This window comes from Python bivittatus, unplaced genomic scaffold (genome assembly GCF_059951505.1).
Source record: "Python bivittatus isolate LINGU-HERP-01145 unplaced genomic scaffold, Pbiv_v1 ctg000050_np1212, whole genome shotgun sequence".
NCBI classification, from domain to species: Eukaryota; Metazoa; Chordata; class Lepidosauria; order Squamata; family Pythonidae; genus Python; species Python bivittatus.
The window spans coordinates 626,878-644,018 of record NW_028277033.1 but is presented as its reverse complement, the minus strand read 5'-3'; the positions used below and the strand labels follow the sequence as shown (position 1 = coordinate 644,018).

The window sequence follows — 17,141 nt, the reverse complement described above, 5'->3', positions numbered from 1 at the left end:
GCTCAGAAACAATTTCTCTCCTATATATTTTTATATTTCCTATTCGTTGAAAATGACTGGAGATCATGCTCAGTTCTGATCTATTCTTTCAGACTCAATCAACTTTATATTGGCAGCAGGTAGATTAGAAGAAGCAACAAACAACCCACAGAACTTTCAATAGATAACTAGATTAGGAAGTTATGGAAAATAACAATTGATTCACAAATTGAGCTTTGCTAAGAGGTGGATTGAAAAAGGTAGTTTTACCTTCATCGTGTACTTTTGCTCTACAAATCAACCATTAAAGGATCAAATTAACTTTTTCAAGGATCAAATTAATTGCTGCTAGTTGTTTTCAGATGATCCTTCTCATAGAAATGGAGTGTCTCTGAAAATGCTTGGTGTGGATGTATGCTATGTTTTGTTTTGTTAGTTTAAGTTCTTAATAGAATAATCTTGAAAAGCTTTTTGAAAATAAAAAAAGCTCCTTGTCTTAAACTGGCACTGATTTTTAATGTAATCTTTTGTTTGTATGTAATATGTTATTTGCAGCATAACAATTGTTTCCCATTGTCAGTTGGATTCCTGCTCATCTATTTGTCAAGACCAATGTCTTTGTTGTACTACAATGGTGTCAAAAATGACCCCCCCCCCCAAAATTACCTTTTTTAACATTTTCAGATAGGCCCCAAATGGAAAGATGTTGTTACTAAGTGCATTAAGGGTCATTATCAACCCTTGCTACTCCTTTATGCAGACCCAAGAGGAACTCCAGTATCAACCCAGAATCTATCCACACAGGATTTACCACAGTATAGAAGAACTTACTATGATAGTGAAGATTCAGGTAACCTTTTGGAGGTTTTCATATATTTTTGTAGCCATCAAGATGTATGATATTTATATTAACAGCTCTGGCAGTAAGTGGAACCTTGTGAAGTATCAGAAATCTGCAAAATGGTACAGAAATGGAATTTCAGTATTTGGCAAAGCTCTTGCCTACCTGAAGTACAGCAAATTATTCATAAATTGTGCAGAAATTCAACTATTCTGAATACTATATGTCGCTTTGTACATATAGTGGGAATAATTATCAGAGGATTATATATTCAAAAGATTTTGTATGCTTTATTTTTCACAAATAAAGTTAAATTAAAATTCTTGAAAAATATATTGGTGTTGGAATGTAAGACTGATAAAAAAAATCTTCCATATAAAGAATTCCTTTTGAGCTAGATGGCATTTATTGATAATAAAAAGTTAGAAAATTTAATCCAGAGTGCTTTATTCAGAGAACTGAAGATGTAAAGAAAAATAGTTTGATATCCTACTGAAAGTGAGTGCATAAAGATAATTTCTCTTTATTTAACCCCCCCTTTTTAAAAAAAAAATATCACTGATATGGTACACAGATAGTTAAAACAATTTTAAAGACTTTATTAGTTAGGAGGCGTCAGCTGCACTCCTAAACTCACTGGCCTCACACAGCTGCTTAGAAATAGGCTGATTTAATATAGTTTTCTGCCCAACTAACTAGGCATATGTATATATAAAAATTTGTGAGGAATTTTCATCCATAAGCTACAGTTATGTCCATCAACATCTATTAAAAAGAATCAATAGAAGTTAAGTTTTTCATTAGGTCCTTAACTCTGCGTTTTCAATACAGTCAGAGCTAAAATATAAACTCCTATTTTATCACCCTCTGCCAGGACAAGTTGACTCCTGGAAAGACCTGATCACAAACCTGCCAGGATTGTGGGCTTGTGTCTGCCTGCAACATTTGATCCCAGTCAGATATGCTCTGGGCTTTCTTCCCTCTCTGCCTGGATAAGCAGGAAAAATGTGAGGTTTTGGCTGAGCTGAAAGATGTGCGATAATTTAACCATTGGACCAAGTTGGCTAGATAATACCCCTGGAAATTCTGAATTTTTCACAATAGATTTTTCTCTGCCTGTTGTATGCCCATTTTTGCATCATGGTGCCATATTATATGGTGAAGGATATTGGACTGCCTGAAATTATCTGCTATCCTTATCTGTAGTGTCTGGAGATGCAAATTTCTTCTCTTCCATCCTCTCTTCCAGTTTTTGGTCACTAAGAGAAAGAGTGAAGTCTCATGGCTTACCTGATCTTCCAGCGAATGCTGACTGCATGGATTTCTTACTTGTAGTGATCCTGCTGATCAGAATTGCTGGAAGTGATGCAGTATTGCTGGACAGGAAAGAAAAACCTCATAGCTTGACCCTTTTTCTCATCATTAACTTCAGGTCACTGGCAAAAAGAGGGAAACCACAAGGTGATTGAATGTATGCACATAGAAGGGTGATGGAGGTGAATTGCAAGGTGTACACACACAGAGGTACAGCCTCCTAGTGGTCACTGAGCAATCTTTGCTATCTTAGGAGTTGCTCTGTTATATGTTAGCAATTTTCTTATTTGTAGTTCTAATGGTCACTTTTTTTTTGTATAGGACGTGAACCTTCTATCTCAAGTGACACTAGGACAGACTCTTCTACAGATAGCTATCTGCATAAACATTCCCACCATGAATCTATGGTCAGCCACTTTTCTTCTGATTCTCAAGGAACTATCATTTATAATGTGGAAAATGATGTGGTTTCACAAAGCAGCAGGGACACAGGTATTCCTTTTCTTTTAAATTTAGAATGAAAATCATATAATTCATGAGTAATAAATTCACTGGAAGTCAGTACAAAACTAAGTACTCAGAACACATTCTCTAATGCTTGTGTAGCCCTCCAGATATTGGATTGCTGCTTCAGTGATCCTTATCATTGGCCACAATAGTGAGGGTTAAAGGAAATTAAAGTTCAGAAATATTTGGAAGCCCACATGTTGGGGAATCTGCTAGTTGAAAAAAAGAGAATAATCCAGGTGCTTTCATTGTCCTTTCAGTAAGAATACTCTTCTCTTACAGTGCTCAGGTACCACAGAAACTTAGTGTGTTTCAGTTTTTCTTTTCAAACATCCTACTTAATTTAGTGTGTCAGAAAGAGGCAAGCATAAGCATTAAAGGGACATAAAACCTGATCCTGGCCTGTTTCTGTTTGCACTATTTCTTCATAAGGATTCCTATTCTTGGACTCATTGTAGAATTCTGATAACTTCCCCTCCCCATCCCCCAAACAACTATATCTTTTTCTCTTACAACAATGGGAACAGGTAACCTTTTTGCTATTGGGGGCTATATTTTTAAATTTTTATTGTAATTTATTAAAGTGATTTGTATGTGACTTGTATTTATCAAAGTATTTGTATGTGTTGTAAACCTGTATCTAATGTAAAAAAAAAAATCGTCCTCCCACCCAATAACTGTCTTTATATTTTAATAATTGCAACTCAGCACACACAGGCGCCATACTGCCTGTGAAAGCTGTAAATAACATCCACTGACCTCCAAATATGAAAAATAAAACCAAATAAATAATATAGTCAAAGAAACCCAAATCTCTCAGGAACCCTGTGCTTTTGTGAGAGATGCTGCAAAACATTGGCAAATATTTAGGCTGCAATATTAGGTAAAATTGCACAACAATGCCTTGCTGCCAGGTAGGTTTCTTTACCTCTCTTCCCCAATATGTCAATTACTAAAAATTTGAAGTACGTAGAAAAATTGTACTAATATGAAATGTTCCCCCACCCCTGTACCAGGAATAGATGATAGGTCCAAGAAGAACAGTAAAAATAATAAATGAAAGTAGGTCCATTCTGAGAGATCTGGGGATACTACATCTTTTAGAGCAGTCTTTCTCAGCTGGGGTCCTGTAGGATCCTAGGGTTCCAAGAGAGGTCATTGGGTTCTACAAGAGATGATGACTGAAAAAAAATAAACATCGCAGTGGGGGGAAATTTTTACATGGTGCTTTGCTGTTGTTGTATAGGTTGTGAAACGTGGATTGTGTAGTTCAGAAGCGAATTGTATTATTAAGTTTTCATATTTTTTGCCATTTTTATGCAAAGGTTCCCTGAAACCTGAAAATTATTTCAAGGGTTCTTCCAAGGTAAAAAAGTTGAGAAAGGCTGTTTTAGAGAGTCAGTATTGCATCATTCTGAACCAAGGTGCAATGTCCTACTTTCAGTTCCTGTGAGTTTTCTGTAGGATTTCTAGAAATCAGTATTAGTTCATTTAAAAAACTTTATTCCACATATAAAGTAAATCTAGTTTTTTTAAAAAACTAATTTTCAAGCATTAATGAACAGTTTTTATATCTAAAGACTGAGAATGAACGAAGTTAAAAAAAACACCCGCTGAACTATAATTTGTAATGTGTTTTACATCTGTAGTATATTCTATTCTTTCAGGTCACCTGACTGATAGTGAATGTAATCAGAGACATACTTCCAAAAAGAGCTCTCTGGCAGACCGTAAAAGAAATAACAACAGGTCTAGAAAGAAGGGGGATGAAGCACAGCCATCCGGATATCACAGTGAAGGTAAAAATTATTGGATTCTTTCATTTGTGTTTGTCAAACATTGGGCACTGGATTGCTTTTTGGACTGTATTAGTTCAGAAATTTGATGAAAACAGTGCTACTGATGATATTTATATTGTTTACATAGTGTTCTTCTGTTCTTAAAACATAGGGGAGACACTGAAGGAGAAACAGGCCCCCAGAACTGCCTCTAAAATGTTGAGTGGTACCAGCAAACTAAGGGAATTTAAAGAGACAGTTAGCAACATGATCCACAGCAGACCATCACAGACAAGCCAGGGCTCCCCTCGTGGGAAGAATCAGACTGAAATCCAGTCACTACCTAGAACGTTGGCCATTCAGTCTCGAGATTGGGAAATAGAGAGCAACAGTAGTGAATCAAAGTCAAGTTCTTCTAGCAAGTACCGTCCATCCTGGAGACCCAAAAGAGAGTCGCTAAATATAGATAGCATCTTCAATAAAGAAAAGAGAAAACAAAGTGGCTACACCCAACTCAGCCCCTTCTCAGAAGATGCAGGTAAAAATGGACAAGAGATATAGTACAAAATGGAATGAAAAATATATTCTTGTTTATTGATAGTCATTAATACTATCCAACCAAGCAAATTGTTCTACATATCAGTAAGCAAAGAAAAATATATGCCGTGTCAAATGATATTTAGTTATTAACATTGAATATTCATTTGTGCTTACATCTCTCTTTTCTTCATGAAATCTTTTGTAATTCTTTTCCCTATATATGCAAAAAAAGAATAGAAAGCAACCACTTACTTTTGTTGACAGTATTTGATGGTGAGATTAATGGATTATAATCAGCAAGCTGGAAAGGGCCATTTTAGCCATCATGTCCAACTACTCAGTGCATCTGTCCACATTAAAATATCAAACAGACGTCTGTCTAGCCTCTGCTTGTAAAAGCCAGTGAAGTGGAGCCTACCACTTCTGGGTAATTGGTTCCAACAAATCACAGAATGCATATTTCTTCTGCAAAAATAGTGCAATTGGCTAATCCTATGAGCATTAAAACATTTTAATTAAAAAATTACTTGTACAAGGAATGCTGAATACTGTCAGAGTCTGCACGCTCAATTCCCAAGACCAGTAAATCCTCTGGACTCTATTTGTTTCCAGCAAAGATTTCTTTATTGAGAAGCAGCATACAGCATCCATAGATAATTTGCTGAGACTGACCCTCCCCGGTCAGGGCTCTCTTTTAACCCCCCTCTATTCTACTTTTCCCGCTTGAATTCTTCGCGCCTGTTCCCGGGTCTCACGGCCATTCGACCATGCTGGTGCCTCTAGCCGAGATAACGGTTGCACCTGGCACTTGTTGTTTTATTATTCTCCCTCCCTCTGACTTTTATGGCAGGAACCAGCAAGCGGGTATACAAATCATGGTTCTTGTCTTAACTAACATTTTAACCTATTAGCTATTCATCACAATTCTACATTTTAAGCATACTTTCTAATAGTCTATAATTGGTAGCTTGCGCAAGTCCTGACAAATACATTTTAAGGTGATCCCTCTGAAAGGGAGGTGTCTAGATGCAATTTGGATAAATGTCTATCTAGCAGTATGTCAATAAGATAAAAAGATAAGGGAAAGTTGAGAAGGTTTAGAAAACGTTGAAAGTCAATCTGAATAGATTTTTGCAAAGGTGAGAAAGAGTGGGTTGATATATAGCACCAGGAAAGGTTTAAATCGTATATTTGATTCAGAATTGTTATTATGCAAAAACTTAGTAGCTGCATTCACATACCACACAAAATAAAAAATAAATAAGCTATGTTATAGCTTAACATTATTGTGAATCTAGGTACAGATTTAAGGTGGAACAGGGCAGAATGGTACCATGTTTTTTGGGCAAACATTTATTTGTTTGTTCAATCAATTATTTTATAGCCTTCCCTTCTTTCAGAAACTCAAGGTACATAGCACCCCTCCTCCCATTCTACCTACACCAACAGCCTTGTGAGGTAGATTGGCTGACTGGGAGTGACTGATCCAAAATCAATCAGTGAGCTTCTGTGGCTGAAGTTTGTGCTCCAGGAACTGAACCATATAGGAGTACTAAGTGAAATAATTACATATAACTCTTCTTTCATATACTGTAATATCTCGTTTGTCAGCCAAAGAATTTATAGAAGAAGAGCTAAAGGAGCCAGCGTGTGAAACAAAACCAAACCGGTCCAACAGGTATAAGCACTGGGCTTTAGGACGAGGTGCACATCATATGATGGATCAGCATCCTCGTCTGATCCAAAGGATGGAATCTGGGTACGAAAGCAGTGATCGCAATAGCAACAGTCCAGTCAGTCTGGATATGCCTTTGTCAGAGAGCTCAAATACCTCTAGGTATGTTTCCTTAAAATATATTTTAATTCTTCCCACATTGTTCTTAAATATCTTAATATGTCATTTTACTATGAAATGGAAAATTACTAGGAATTACCTTGGGAATTACTGAGCAAAATTTATAAATTTAGAACAAATTAAGAACCTTTTATGCACATATCATTCTAGAGCTGTATTGTCTACCTGTTTTAACAGCAACTTCAGGCACATGCATTGGAGAGCTTATATTGCCCCATTTCTAAGCAAGCCGGAGGCAGCCACTCTGCCTTTTCAGCTACAATGGCGTCTTATTTCTTCTGTTGCAGAGGAGCAAGAAGACTAACTTGTCAAATGTTTAACCATCTGTGTCTTCTTTGATTTGAGATATTTGGGGGCCATATTCTCAATTTTCCCTACTTACTGTAGGGAAGAGCTGCTCTTAACAGAGAACACAAGGAAGAATGACTATTGAAAAGTGTCTGCCTCCTTTCTCCAAGAATATGGTGCTGCTTCAGAGTGTGTTAACTCAGACAAAGATGTAAGACAGCTTTTTAAACATACATGACCCTTGAGGTCCCTTCCAACTCCATAATTCTACGATTGTATAATTCTATATAATAAAATCTTCTATTCTCATTTACCAAAGATGGAAGAAAAGAGTTAACTGCACCTCTTAAAACTCCTGCATCTGATGGAGGGAATCCCTCTCAGCTTAGTCTTTATTCTGCTTTCTGGTAAAGAGGAAGAGACTTCTTTCTCTCAGCTCCATCTGGGCTGAGAGGAAAGTTTCTGATCTATTTGAAGAACAGAGATTGCTAAAACAAGACTAGAGAAAAAGGAGAGGGCATATTTGAGAAATTCTGAAGGGGCTGAGTGGAGATAGTAACATTCCTCCCTCCCTTCCTTCCTTCAATATCTAGCCAGGCTTATCTTCCTGCCATTTTGGGCTGGATGGACAGCCATTTATCTACCAAACATCCTGAACACAGGATCATGGAGCTTGTAAGCAGCACTGGAACTGCAAAAGTTACAGAAATTAGCTTTCTTCTCAGTGGGTGTGGCCTCACTAATTCTTAGAGGCAATTTTAAGTCAACCTGGTTAAAAGAGTTATTGGCAAGCTTCACTCCGCAGGACTCTAGGGAAGCCATTAGACTTCAAAAATGCCAGAAAATTCTTAAGCAGCATATCTGAAACATTGATCTTGGACTAGGCAACTCTATCAAATAAAAAAATATATATATTCAAGTCAATCTAAGTCTAGTTGCCAGCCTTGCAGCACGTGAGGATTTTCCAAATTGATATGTGCCAGCTTCCTATTCTCCACCATAACGGTTGTGAAATTTCTCTGTGCCTTCACTTTGGTGAGGCTGGATGCATTGCCTTCTGCTGTTCTGCTGGGAGCATTAAAATTACTCCCCTACACTAATATATATGTCCTTGTATGGATGGCCAAGTAGTGTACTTGAGCCATGTGCTTTTTTATTGCTCTCTTTTCAGGGAATTGTGGACAACTTTTATCCACCCTATCCTGAAGAAATTCCTTGGCAGGGAGCATAATTTCTATCTGTCACTTCTACCTGACCATTATTCAGATATATCCTCCCATTGCCCAATTCTGTGCCTCTATATATACCACCCATCTCATTTGAAAAATTGTATTTTTAGCTTCAGATATATACATATTTTTTTGTTTTTTTATTTGTTTTTACCTATAGCTGATAGCTGGCCTTTGTTGTTGTTGTTTAGTCGTTAAGTCGTGTCCGACTCTTCGTGACCCCATGAACCATATTTCGCCAGGCCTTCCTGTCCTTCACTGCCTCCCTGAGTTTGGACAGTTTCATGCTCATTGCTTCAGTGATGCTATCTAACCATCTCATCCTCTGCCGTCCTCTTCTCCTTTTGCCTTCAATCTTTCCCAGCATCAGGGTCTTCTCCAAAGAGATCTCTCTTCGCATTAGGTGGCCAAAATATCTGAGCTTGAGCTTCATTATCGATCCTTCCAATGAGCAATCAGGGTTGATTTCCTTTAAGATTGACTGGTTTGACCTCCTAGCAGTCCAGGGAACTCTTAAGAGTCTTCTCCAGCACCACAGTTCAAAGGCATCAATTCTTCGGCGCTCGGCCTTTTTTATGGTCCAGCTCTCACAGCCATACATTACTACTGGAAAAACCATAGCTTTGACTATGCGGATCTTTGTCGGCAAGGTGACGTCTCTGCTTTTTAATATGCTATCTAGGCTTGCCATAGCTTTCCTCCCAAGGAGCAAGCGTCTTTTAATTTCATGGCTGCAGTCTCCGTCTGCGGTGATCTTGGAGCCCAAATAAATGAAGTCTGTTACTGCTTCCATTTCTACCCCTTCTATTTGCCAGGAATTGATGGGTCCAGATGCCATGATCTTAGTTTTTTTAATGTTGAGTTTCAAGCCAGCTTTTGCACTCTCCTCTTTCACCCTCATCAAGAGGCTCTTTAGTTCTTCTTCACTTTCTGCCATTAGGGTGGTATCGTCCGCATATCTGAGGTTGTTGATGATTCTCCCTGCAATCTTAATTCCGGCTTGTGATTCTTCCAGCCTGGCATTTCTCATGATGTACTCTGCATATAGGTTAAATAAGCAGGGTGACAGTATACAGCCTTGTCGTACACCTTTCCCTATTTTGAACCAATCGGTTGTTCCATGACCGGTTCTAACTGTTGCTTCTTGGCCCGCATACAGATTTCTCAGGAGACAGGTAAGGTGGTCTGGTATTCCCATCTCTTTAAGAATTTGCCACAGTTTGTTGTGATCCACACAATCAAAGGCTTTTGCATAGTCACTGAAGCAGAAGTAGATATTTTTCTGGAACTCTCGTGCTTTCTCCATGATCCAGCGAATGTTGGCGATTTGATCTCTAGTTCCTCTGCCTCTTCGAAACCCAGCTTGTACACCCGGTAGTTCTCGGTTCATATATTGCTGAAGCCTAGCTTGTAGGATTTTGAGCATAACCTTGCTAGCATGTGAAATGAGTGCAATTGTGCGATAGTTTGAGCATTCTTTGGCATTGCCCTTCTTTGGAATTGGAACGTAAACTGACCTTTTCCAATCCCGTGGCCACTGTTGCGTTTTCCAAACTTGCTGGCATATTGAGTGCAGCACTTTAACACCATCATCTTTTAGTATTTTAAATAACTCAGCTGGAATCCTGTCATCTCCACTAGCTTTGTTGTTAGCAATGCTTCCTAAGGCCCACTTGACTTCACTCTCTAGGATGTCTGGCTCAAGGTCAGTGATCACACCAGCGTGGACATCAGGGACATTAAGATCTTTCTTGTATAGTTCTTCTGTGTATTCTTGCCACCTCTTCTTAATCTCTTCTGCTTCTGTTAGGTCCCTGCCTTTTTTGTCCTTTATCATGCCCATCTTTGCACTAAACGTTCCTTTCATATCTCCAATTTTCTTGAAGAGATCTCTAGTCTTCCCCATTCTATTGTTTTCCTCAATTTCTTTGCATTGTTCATTTAAGAAGGCCTTCTTATCTCTCCTGGCTATTCTCTGGAAATCTGCATTCAGTTGCTTATATCTTTCCCTTTCACCCTTGCTTTTCGCATTCCTTCTTTCCACAGCTATTTGTAAAGCCTCATCAGACAGCCATTTTGCTTTCTTGCATTTCTTTTTCTTTGGGATGGTTTTAGTTGCTGCCTCCTGTACAATGTTACGGACCTCCGTCCATAGTTCTTCAGGCACTCTGTCTACCAAATCTAATCCTCTAAATCTATTCATCACCTTCACTGTGTACTCACAAGGAATATGATCTAAGTCATACCTGAGTGGTCTAGTGGTTTTCCCTACATTCTTCAATTTAAGCCTAAATTTTGCAGTAAGAAGCTCATGATCTGAGCCACAGTCAGCTCCTGGTCTTGTTTTTGCTGTCTGTATAGAGCTTCTCCATCTTTGGCTGCAAAGTATATAATCAATCTGGTTTCGGTATTGACCATCTGGTGATGTCCATGTGTAGAGTCGTCTCTTGTGTTGTTGGAAAAGAGTGTTTGCTATGACTAGCTTGTTCTCTTGACAGAACTCTATTAGCCTTTGCCCTGCTTCATTTTGTACTCCAAGGCCAAATTTGCCTGTTATTTCGATTACTCCTTGACTTCCTACTTTAGCATTCCAATCCCCTATGATGAAAAGGACATCTTTTTGGTGCTAGTTCTAGAAGGTGTTGTAGGTCTTCATAGAAGCGGTCAACTTCAGCTTCTTCAGCATCAGTGGTTGGGGCATAGACTTGGATGACTGTGATATTGAATGGTTTGCCTTGGATACGCACTGAGATCATTCTGTCGTTTTTGAGGTTGTACCCCATTACTGCCTTTCCCACTCTCTTATTCACTATGAGTGCAACTCCATTTCTTCTAAGGGTTTCTTGCCCACAGTAGTAGATATAATGGTCACCCGAATTAAATTCACCCATTCCCGTCCATTTCAGTTCGCTGATTCCCAAGATGTCGACGTTCAATCTTGTCATCTCATGTTTGACCACATCCAGCTTGCCTTGGTTCATAGATCTTACATTCCAGGTACCTATACAATATTGTTCTTTACAGCATCGGACCTTCTTTTCGCTTCCAGATACATCCACAGCTGAACGTCCTTTCGGCTTTGGCCCAGCCGCTTCATATGGCTATAATAAGCAATTTATTTGAAGGCAGCAAGTACCAACCCTATTGACTGAAGGGCAGATGGGGTGTTGAAGAATGTGCATGAGGCTGCAGACTTAAGAGACAGACCTTCCATTTCTCTCACCTCAAGAGCCTTGATAATATAAGGAGAATGCACAATATTTCTCCAGAGTGGTTAAACCAACAGAGCCTGTTGCAGGCAGAGTGGTCTTTGCACCCAGTTTTTTTCAGAGAATCATAGAAAGGTGGAAAGTTCCACTGGTAAATCTTTTTGCAATGGCGAAGAAAAGTAAGCTAGTTGTTCTGTTAATTCCATGATGTGAGGATAGAAGGAACTGATACTCTAGTGTCTCATTGGCCACTAGATTTGCTGTATGTGTTTCTGTCAATTCCAGTTTCATCCAAGGTGCCTTACAAAATATGGATACTTGGTGCACAAGTGATTCTAATTGCCCCCTTTAGGCCCTGGAGGCCTTGGCTCATCACATGTTGAAGATGAGTGTAGTGAACCCATAACATCTCACATCATGACTGGATATTTTGAACTGGAGGCCTATTCTGCGTCCAGACCCAGGGTGGTTTCATCTCTGTAGCTGGTACTTGAATGAGAGCAATTGCCAGCCCCACTAGTGTACACTCAAGGGTCAGGAATTTAAAAGGCATTGTTGGCAAAAGTGATTGTCTGCCAAACATATTACTTCATAAATTATCCTCTGTATAGGATCCCAATAGGACTCCACCACTCCACTATTCTCACTTTTCCTATGGACATTGTAGTTATGGTAAATGTGGTTATATAAAAAAAAGCTTTTTCATCATCAAATAGATGGGTAAAAGTATCACCTATGGCAGTGTTTCCCAACTTGGGCAACTTTGAGATGTGTGGACCTCGACTCCCAGAATTCTTAGCAATGGCCATATTAGCTGGGGAATTCTGGCAGTTGAAGTTTACATATCACAAAGTTACCCAATTTGGGAAACAGGGACGTATGAGAATTTATTGTATAAAACAACAATAATGTAAACAGTGTCCGTTTTAAAAAAATGTATATAGGGAACACTTGAATAATATAAAATAAAAACACCTGGCAATATAAAAAGAGAGAGGCTAGAATCCCATTAAAAGAGCACATTGTGGCCAAATAAACACCACAGAAGTAGCATTGAAAAAGCCAGAAATAAAATGGATGCTGTCACTCACAGCTGAGCTCCAAGAGACTAGACCATGGTATAGAATACCTACAATTTAGCACCAAGGATTGAAGATATTATTTTCCCTGGTCGGTAGCTAAAATAAGAAATTATCTCACTTATCAACTTTTCAGCTGAATTTGGATTTGATTCAGTAGACTGCTTTGCCAGACCCAATTTCTTTTTTTTTTCTTCAGTTCTCTTTAAGAAGGAAGCAGTTGTTGAGTGATCAAAGGGCCCTTTTCCAAGTGTTCTTTAAGTCCCCCTATGCCACAGGTGCCAGGTAGAAAACATCTGAACACCTTCACTTTCATAAGATTGAAAGTGGAGTACAAACGAGCTATGCCAGCCAATTTATTTAAGAATTTTTCAGGTAAGTAAAGGCTTGTGGATGATTTATTTGCTTAGAGGGATAATTAACCATATTGTGTCTGTTGGGGGAGGGTGGTAATACAAGCGCTCTGGGCAAGAAATGGGTGCTCTTTCCAAAGAACGTGGCTGGCACAGTGAAACAAGAGACCAAGGGAGGAATTGCAGTGACTCCTTAAGTAATCACATGGGGTGCTGCATGTGCAGATTCTTGAAAAGGCTTTTCCTTCAGCAATTTTTCATTCATTTATGATCTCACATTGAATCAGAATTTCCCCTACATGGAAGTAAAAAATATGACTTTCAAGATAATTAAAAAAAAAACAATTTAGCATATTGTTCCCTACTCTCAGCATTAATGTTTGTTTACAAGACAGGTATAATGCATGTTTAGAATTTATTTTTATAAGCATAGAGGTTTGTAATAAAACGTTTGTTTATATAGAAAATATTTGAATCAGCAATATATTTTTATGAAGCAATTCGAAAAATTTTTATGTAATCATTTGTTAGTAACAGGTTCTCTCATCCATGGCAGTAGAAGACTTTTGTAAATGTTAAGAGAGAAATCCCTCCTAGGATCCCATGGTTTTAGATAAAGCATTTTTTTCAAATCATTTTTCTGTATTTTAGATTATTCTAGTGGAAATAAACTTTGCTTTCTCTTAAGATACAAAATATCATATGTGAAACACATTATCTCTTTTCATGGTATTCAGCTTTCAGAATTTGTGTGATGTCTATAGAGAAAGTCTGTATGAACTGACTAAACAAAGTATTAAAGTTTTACTTTCTGAAGGCCTTTGAACAGTTCCAGTATAAACAGTTTTATAGCATCCAAGAAAAAGTTATGAAAGAAACACAGTAGAAAAACTGTATCCTTTCATATTTTCTTTAAAAAGCAATATCATGGCAATAGATTGGTGACCTATATATAACTATTGCAAAAATCCAATTTCTACTTTATGTAATTATTTTGAAAAACTTGTGTTCAAAATTTATGATACACTTTTAATTTCTGTAACATAGAAAACTCTTTGTCCTCAGATATTTATCTATATGGTTGGTTTTAACTGCTTAGGTAGCTTTTTTCTGTAGCTATTACACTACCACGGTTCATCTCTAAAAGAAGTCAATCATTTTCATTTTTCTCCAAGAGATGTTAGTGATGTAAAGTAAATTAACACTTTTTATACAAATTGACAACCCCCAAAACATCATGATGCACATTAAAATATATAGAAAGACAAGGGGATTGTCTGCTCTCTCCCAACTGCCATCTCTAGGATAAATTAGTTTCAACACCATGGTTGACAGGAGCTCTGGTTGGCATTCATTGTGGATAAGAGTAGTATTTTTGTAAGCCTTTAACAATGTTAAGGCCACTGAGAGGTAGGGATCATTAATTCTTTAATCATATGCCTACTTACATATCCAAACGCCTTAGTGAACTTGCTTTTGAATAGATACTTATTGGATTATGCTGTAAATGTTTAATAGTTCAAAATAATGTAACATATCAGAAAGTTCTAAAAAAATATATAGTAAATTTGGGACTATTACTGCTCCTCCACAAAGAAAGATCAGGGTGTTTCATGAGAAAATAAAGGGTTTTTTTTTCTTTTTAAAGGGATTATCATACAAAACGAACTGGAGATGTTATTCCTGCCTGGCATAATATTCCAAAATCACATAGCAGTAGCATCTTGGAAGTAGAGTCTGCCTCTTCTGCAACCTGCAAGACAAAAAATAAATACTGCTTTGGTAATGGTAAGGTGTCACCCTCTGTTTCCAATTACTTGCAATCCTGAATAATATTATGATCTCCCCTTTTTTTCTAGGTCATTGTCCTGTGTTCACAGAAGTAGGAGATGGCATCAGATTAGGAAAGGGACCTTGCACGTATGGGGGATACTCAGCGCAAACTCAGTGTGTGCCAGCAAAAAAAGTTAAATCCCATGCTCGTAGTAATTAGGAAACTACCAATGTCATTAGTAAAACTACCAATAAGACAGTACTTTATGTAAATCTATGGGGTGATTACACTTTAAACACTGTACAGTTCAGTTAATTGCCAACCAACAAAATATAGGAATATCTAAGAAAGGCAAAGAAAGCTGAAGCAAAATGAGTGGGGAGCTAGATCAATTCCCTTATGAGAAACACCAATAGCACTTAGAGCTTTTTAGATTAGAAAGAAGGAGGGCAAACAGCAACATGAAGAAGATGAAACCATATGGGAAATATGGATCCAGAGAATTGACTCTATTAATAAATAGCAAAGTTGGGCCAAGCAAGTAAATGAGCACATGTGGATCTCTTTTGAACAGGTTGTTCCTCTGTAAAAGCTGAACTTGTAATTGTGTGTCTTGCACACAGAGAGTACATAAAGAAATGAACTCTATTTACCAATGTACTCTTGTACTTAAAGTTACTACAAATTCTTAAAGCTTTGTCCTAATAGGGCAAGCATATAGTTCAGTTTTTTCACTGAGATAAATCTCAGCTTTCTTTGTTTACAGACTTTATTTACTTTCTTGAATTCCTTACCTATAACACCTATTTGGAGTTATTACGGTCCTCCAAAATGGTTGTGTCTGAGTACATCTAAAAATTAACTCTTAAATTATATCTAAAGAAAACATTACAAAAGTATAAATGGTATAAAGGAGACATTAGTATAAAGGAGACATTAGAAAAAACATGCTTTTGCAAGACATATAGATAAAGCACAAATATGAAAAGATACCACTAGCAGTGCCCAGCAGTATTTTAATCTGGTGGTCTCTCTTGGGATGAGGATTCTTCAGACTTGGATTTTGTTCTCTACCAGTGCTTTAGACAGTGGTAGTTATAGCTAAGAAGGTATTTGCATGTGTCTGGAGTTTGAATATTTCTGCAGGGCATCTCTTTTAGTTAAGTTACAGCGAAGGACACATAGGTCAATTTCAGTGACAATAAAGGTGTGTAATCTAATTTACTAATCACAAAGCCCTTTTGTTCCCAGCTCCCATGGTACTCCTGCTAATGCAGATTTTTCCAGATTGTGTTTAATAGAAAAGGAGGTAGGCAGGATCATGTCATCAAAATATCAAGTACTGTATACTTGCACACACACACACACACAAAAAATGATTGTATAACTGAATGTCTTAGTTACCATTACTAAGTCCAGCCCAGCAGACATTCTATAGACTATTTTTACCTCCTTGATAAATCTTTTATTGGAAGCTATTGCTTGACCCAAGATTTCTATTAGCTACAGTTCATTTAAGGAAACCGGTCTAATAAGCAACACAGAAAATTGTAAAAGTAAATAATGTAGTAGTTAAATATAATATTATGTGAAAGCTTTTGATTTTTTTCCCTCTGAAGGTGGGGAGATACTTGTTTCATCCAAGAGTGAGCTAGATGAATTACAAGAAGAAGTAGCAAGAAGGGCCCAGGAGCAGGACTTCCAAAGGAAGCAGGAAAAGGAACTAGAGGCAGCAATGGGCTTTAATCCCCACCCAAGCCGATTCATGGATCTGGATGAACTGCAAAATCAGGGTAATGTGTGTAGAGGATAATCATGTGGAAAAATGATAATAGACAGTATACTAATCTGATATGCATTCAGGAAGACAGCCATATGAATTGTAAAAAAAAAAAAATTGGTTAAGAGTAGGGTTTTTGCTATTATTTAATAAAACAGAACAAAGAAAAAAAAACTAGAAGAAGAAGAAAGAGAGAGGAAAAAAGAGTAATTCAGAATAAAAGAATTATATATATATAAGGGTTTCTCATACATGTAGATATACATATAAAATTTTATATAACAGTTACAGTATTTAATTGGAATTGTCCATATTTAATGTACACCTGTAAGCAACTTGTTCATAAGACACAAGTAACATCAGGCCTTCAATCTACTGAGTAATTGGGGTCATAAATTTGTCCTTCCAATGTTGAAGGAAACATTGAAGGAGCTCTCTTAATAAGTGCACAGATAATCCATTTCCTTTGCCCAGCCATCAATTTCCATGTACTCCAACAACATGATGATTTACCCTAACCCTAATAGTTTAGGTGTCTCTGAAACTGAAAAAGTTGCTAATCTAAATCAAAATGTCAATAAATGTTCTAGCTGTAAATACTGCTAGTGAGGGGCA

At 37.5% G+C, this 17,141-nt stretch overlaps 1 protein-coding gene across 6 annotated transcripts in view; it reads left to right on the top strand.

The window, feature by feature from the left end:
* The window catches only part of USP54 (ubiquitin specific peptidase 54), a 125,749-nt gene that overhangs the window by 78,039 nt on the left and 30,569 nt on the right, over positions 1 to 17,141 (top strand). For all 6 annotated transcript variants that reach the window (XR_015793455.1, XM_088128405.1, XM_088154598.1 and 3 more), the window contains 7 exons: positions 664 to 829; positions 2,456 to 2,626; positions 4,309 to 4,440; positions 4,592 to 4,957; positions 6,571 to 6,796; positions 14,621 to 14,760; positions 16,366 to 16,539. Coding sequence is in view for 5 of the 6 variants with exons in the window: in XM_088128405.1 (XP_087984531.1) it covers positions 664 to 829; positions 2,456 to 2,626; positions 4,309 to 4,440; positions 4,592 to 4,957; positions 6,571 to 6,796; positions 14,621 to 14,760; positions 16,366 to 16,539 (1,375 nt within the window). In the remaining variant the exon portion in view is untranslated. The remainder of the gene's footprint in view (positions 1 to 663; positions 830 to 2,455; positions 2,627 to 4,308; positions 4,441 to 4,591; positions 4,958 to 6,570; positions 6,797 to 14,620; positions 14,761 to 16,365; positions 16,540 to 17,141) is intronic.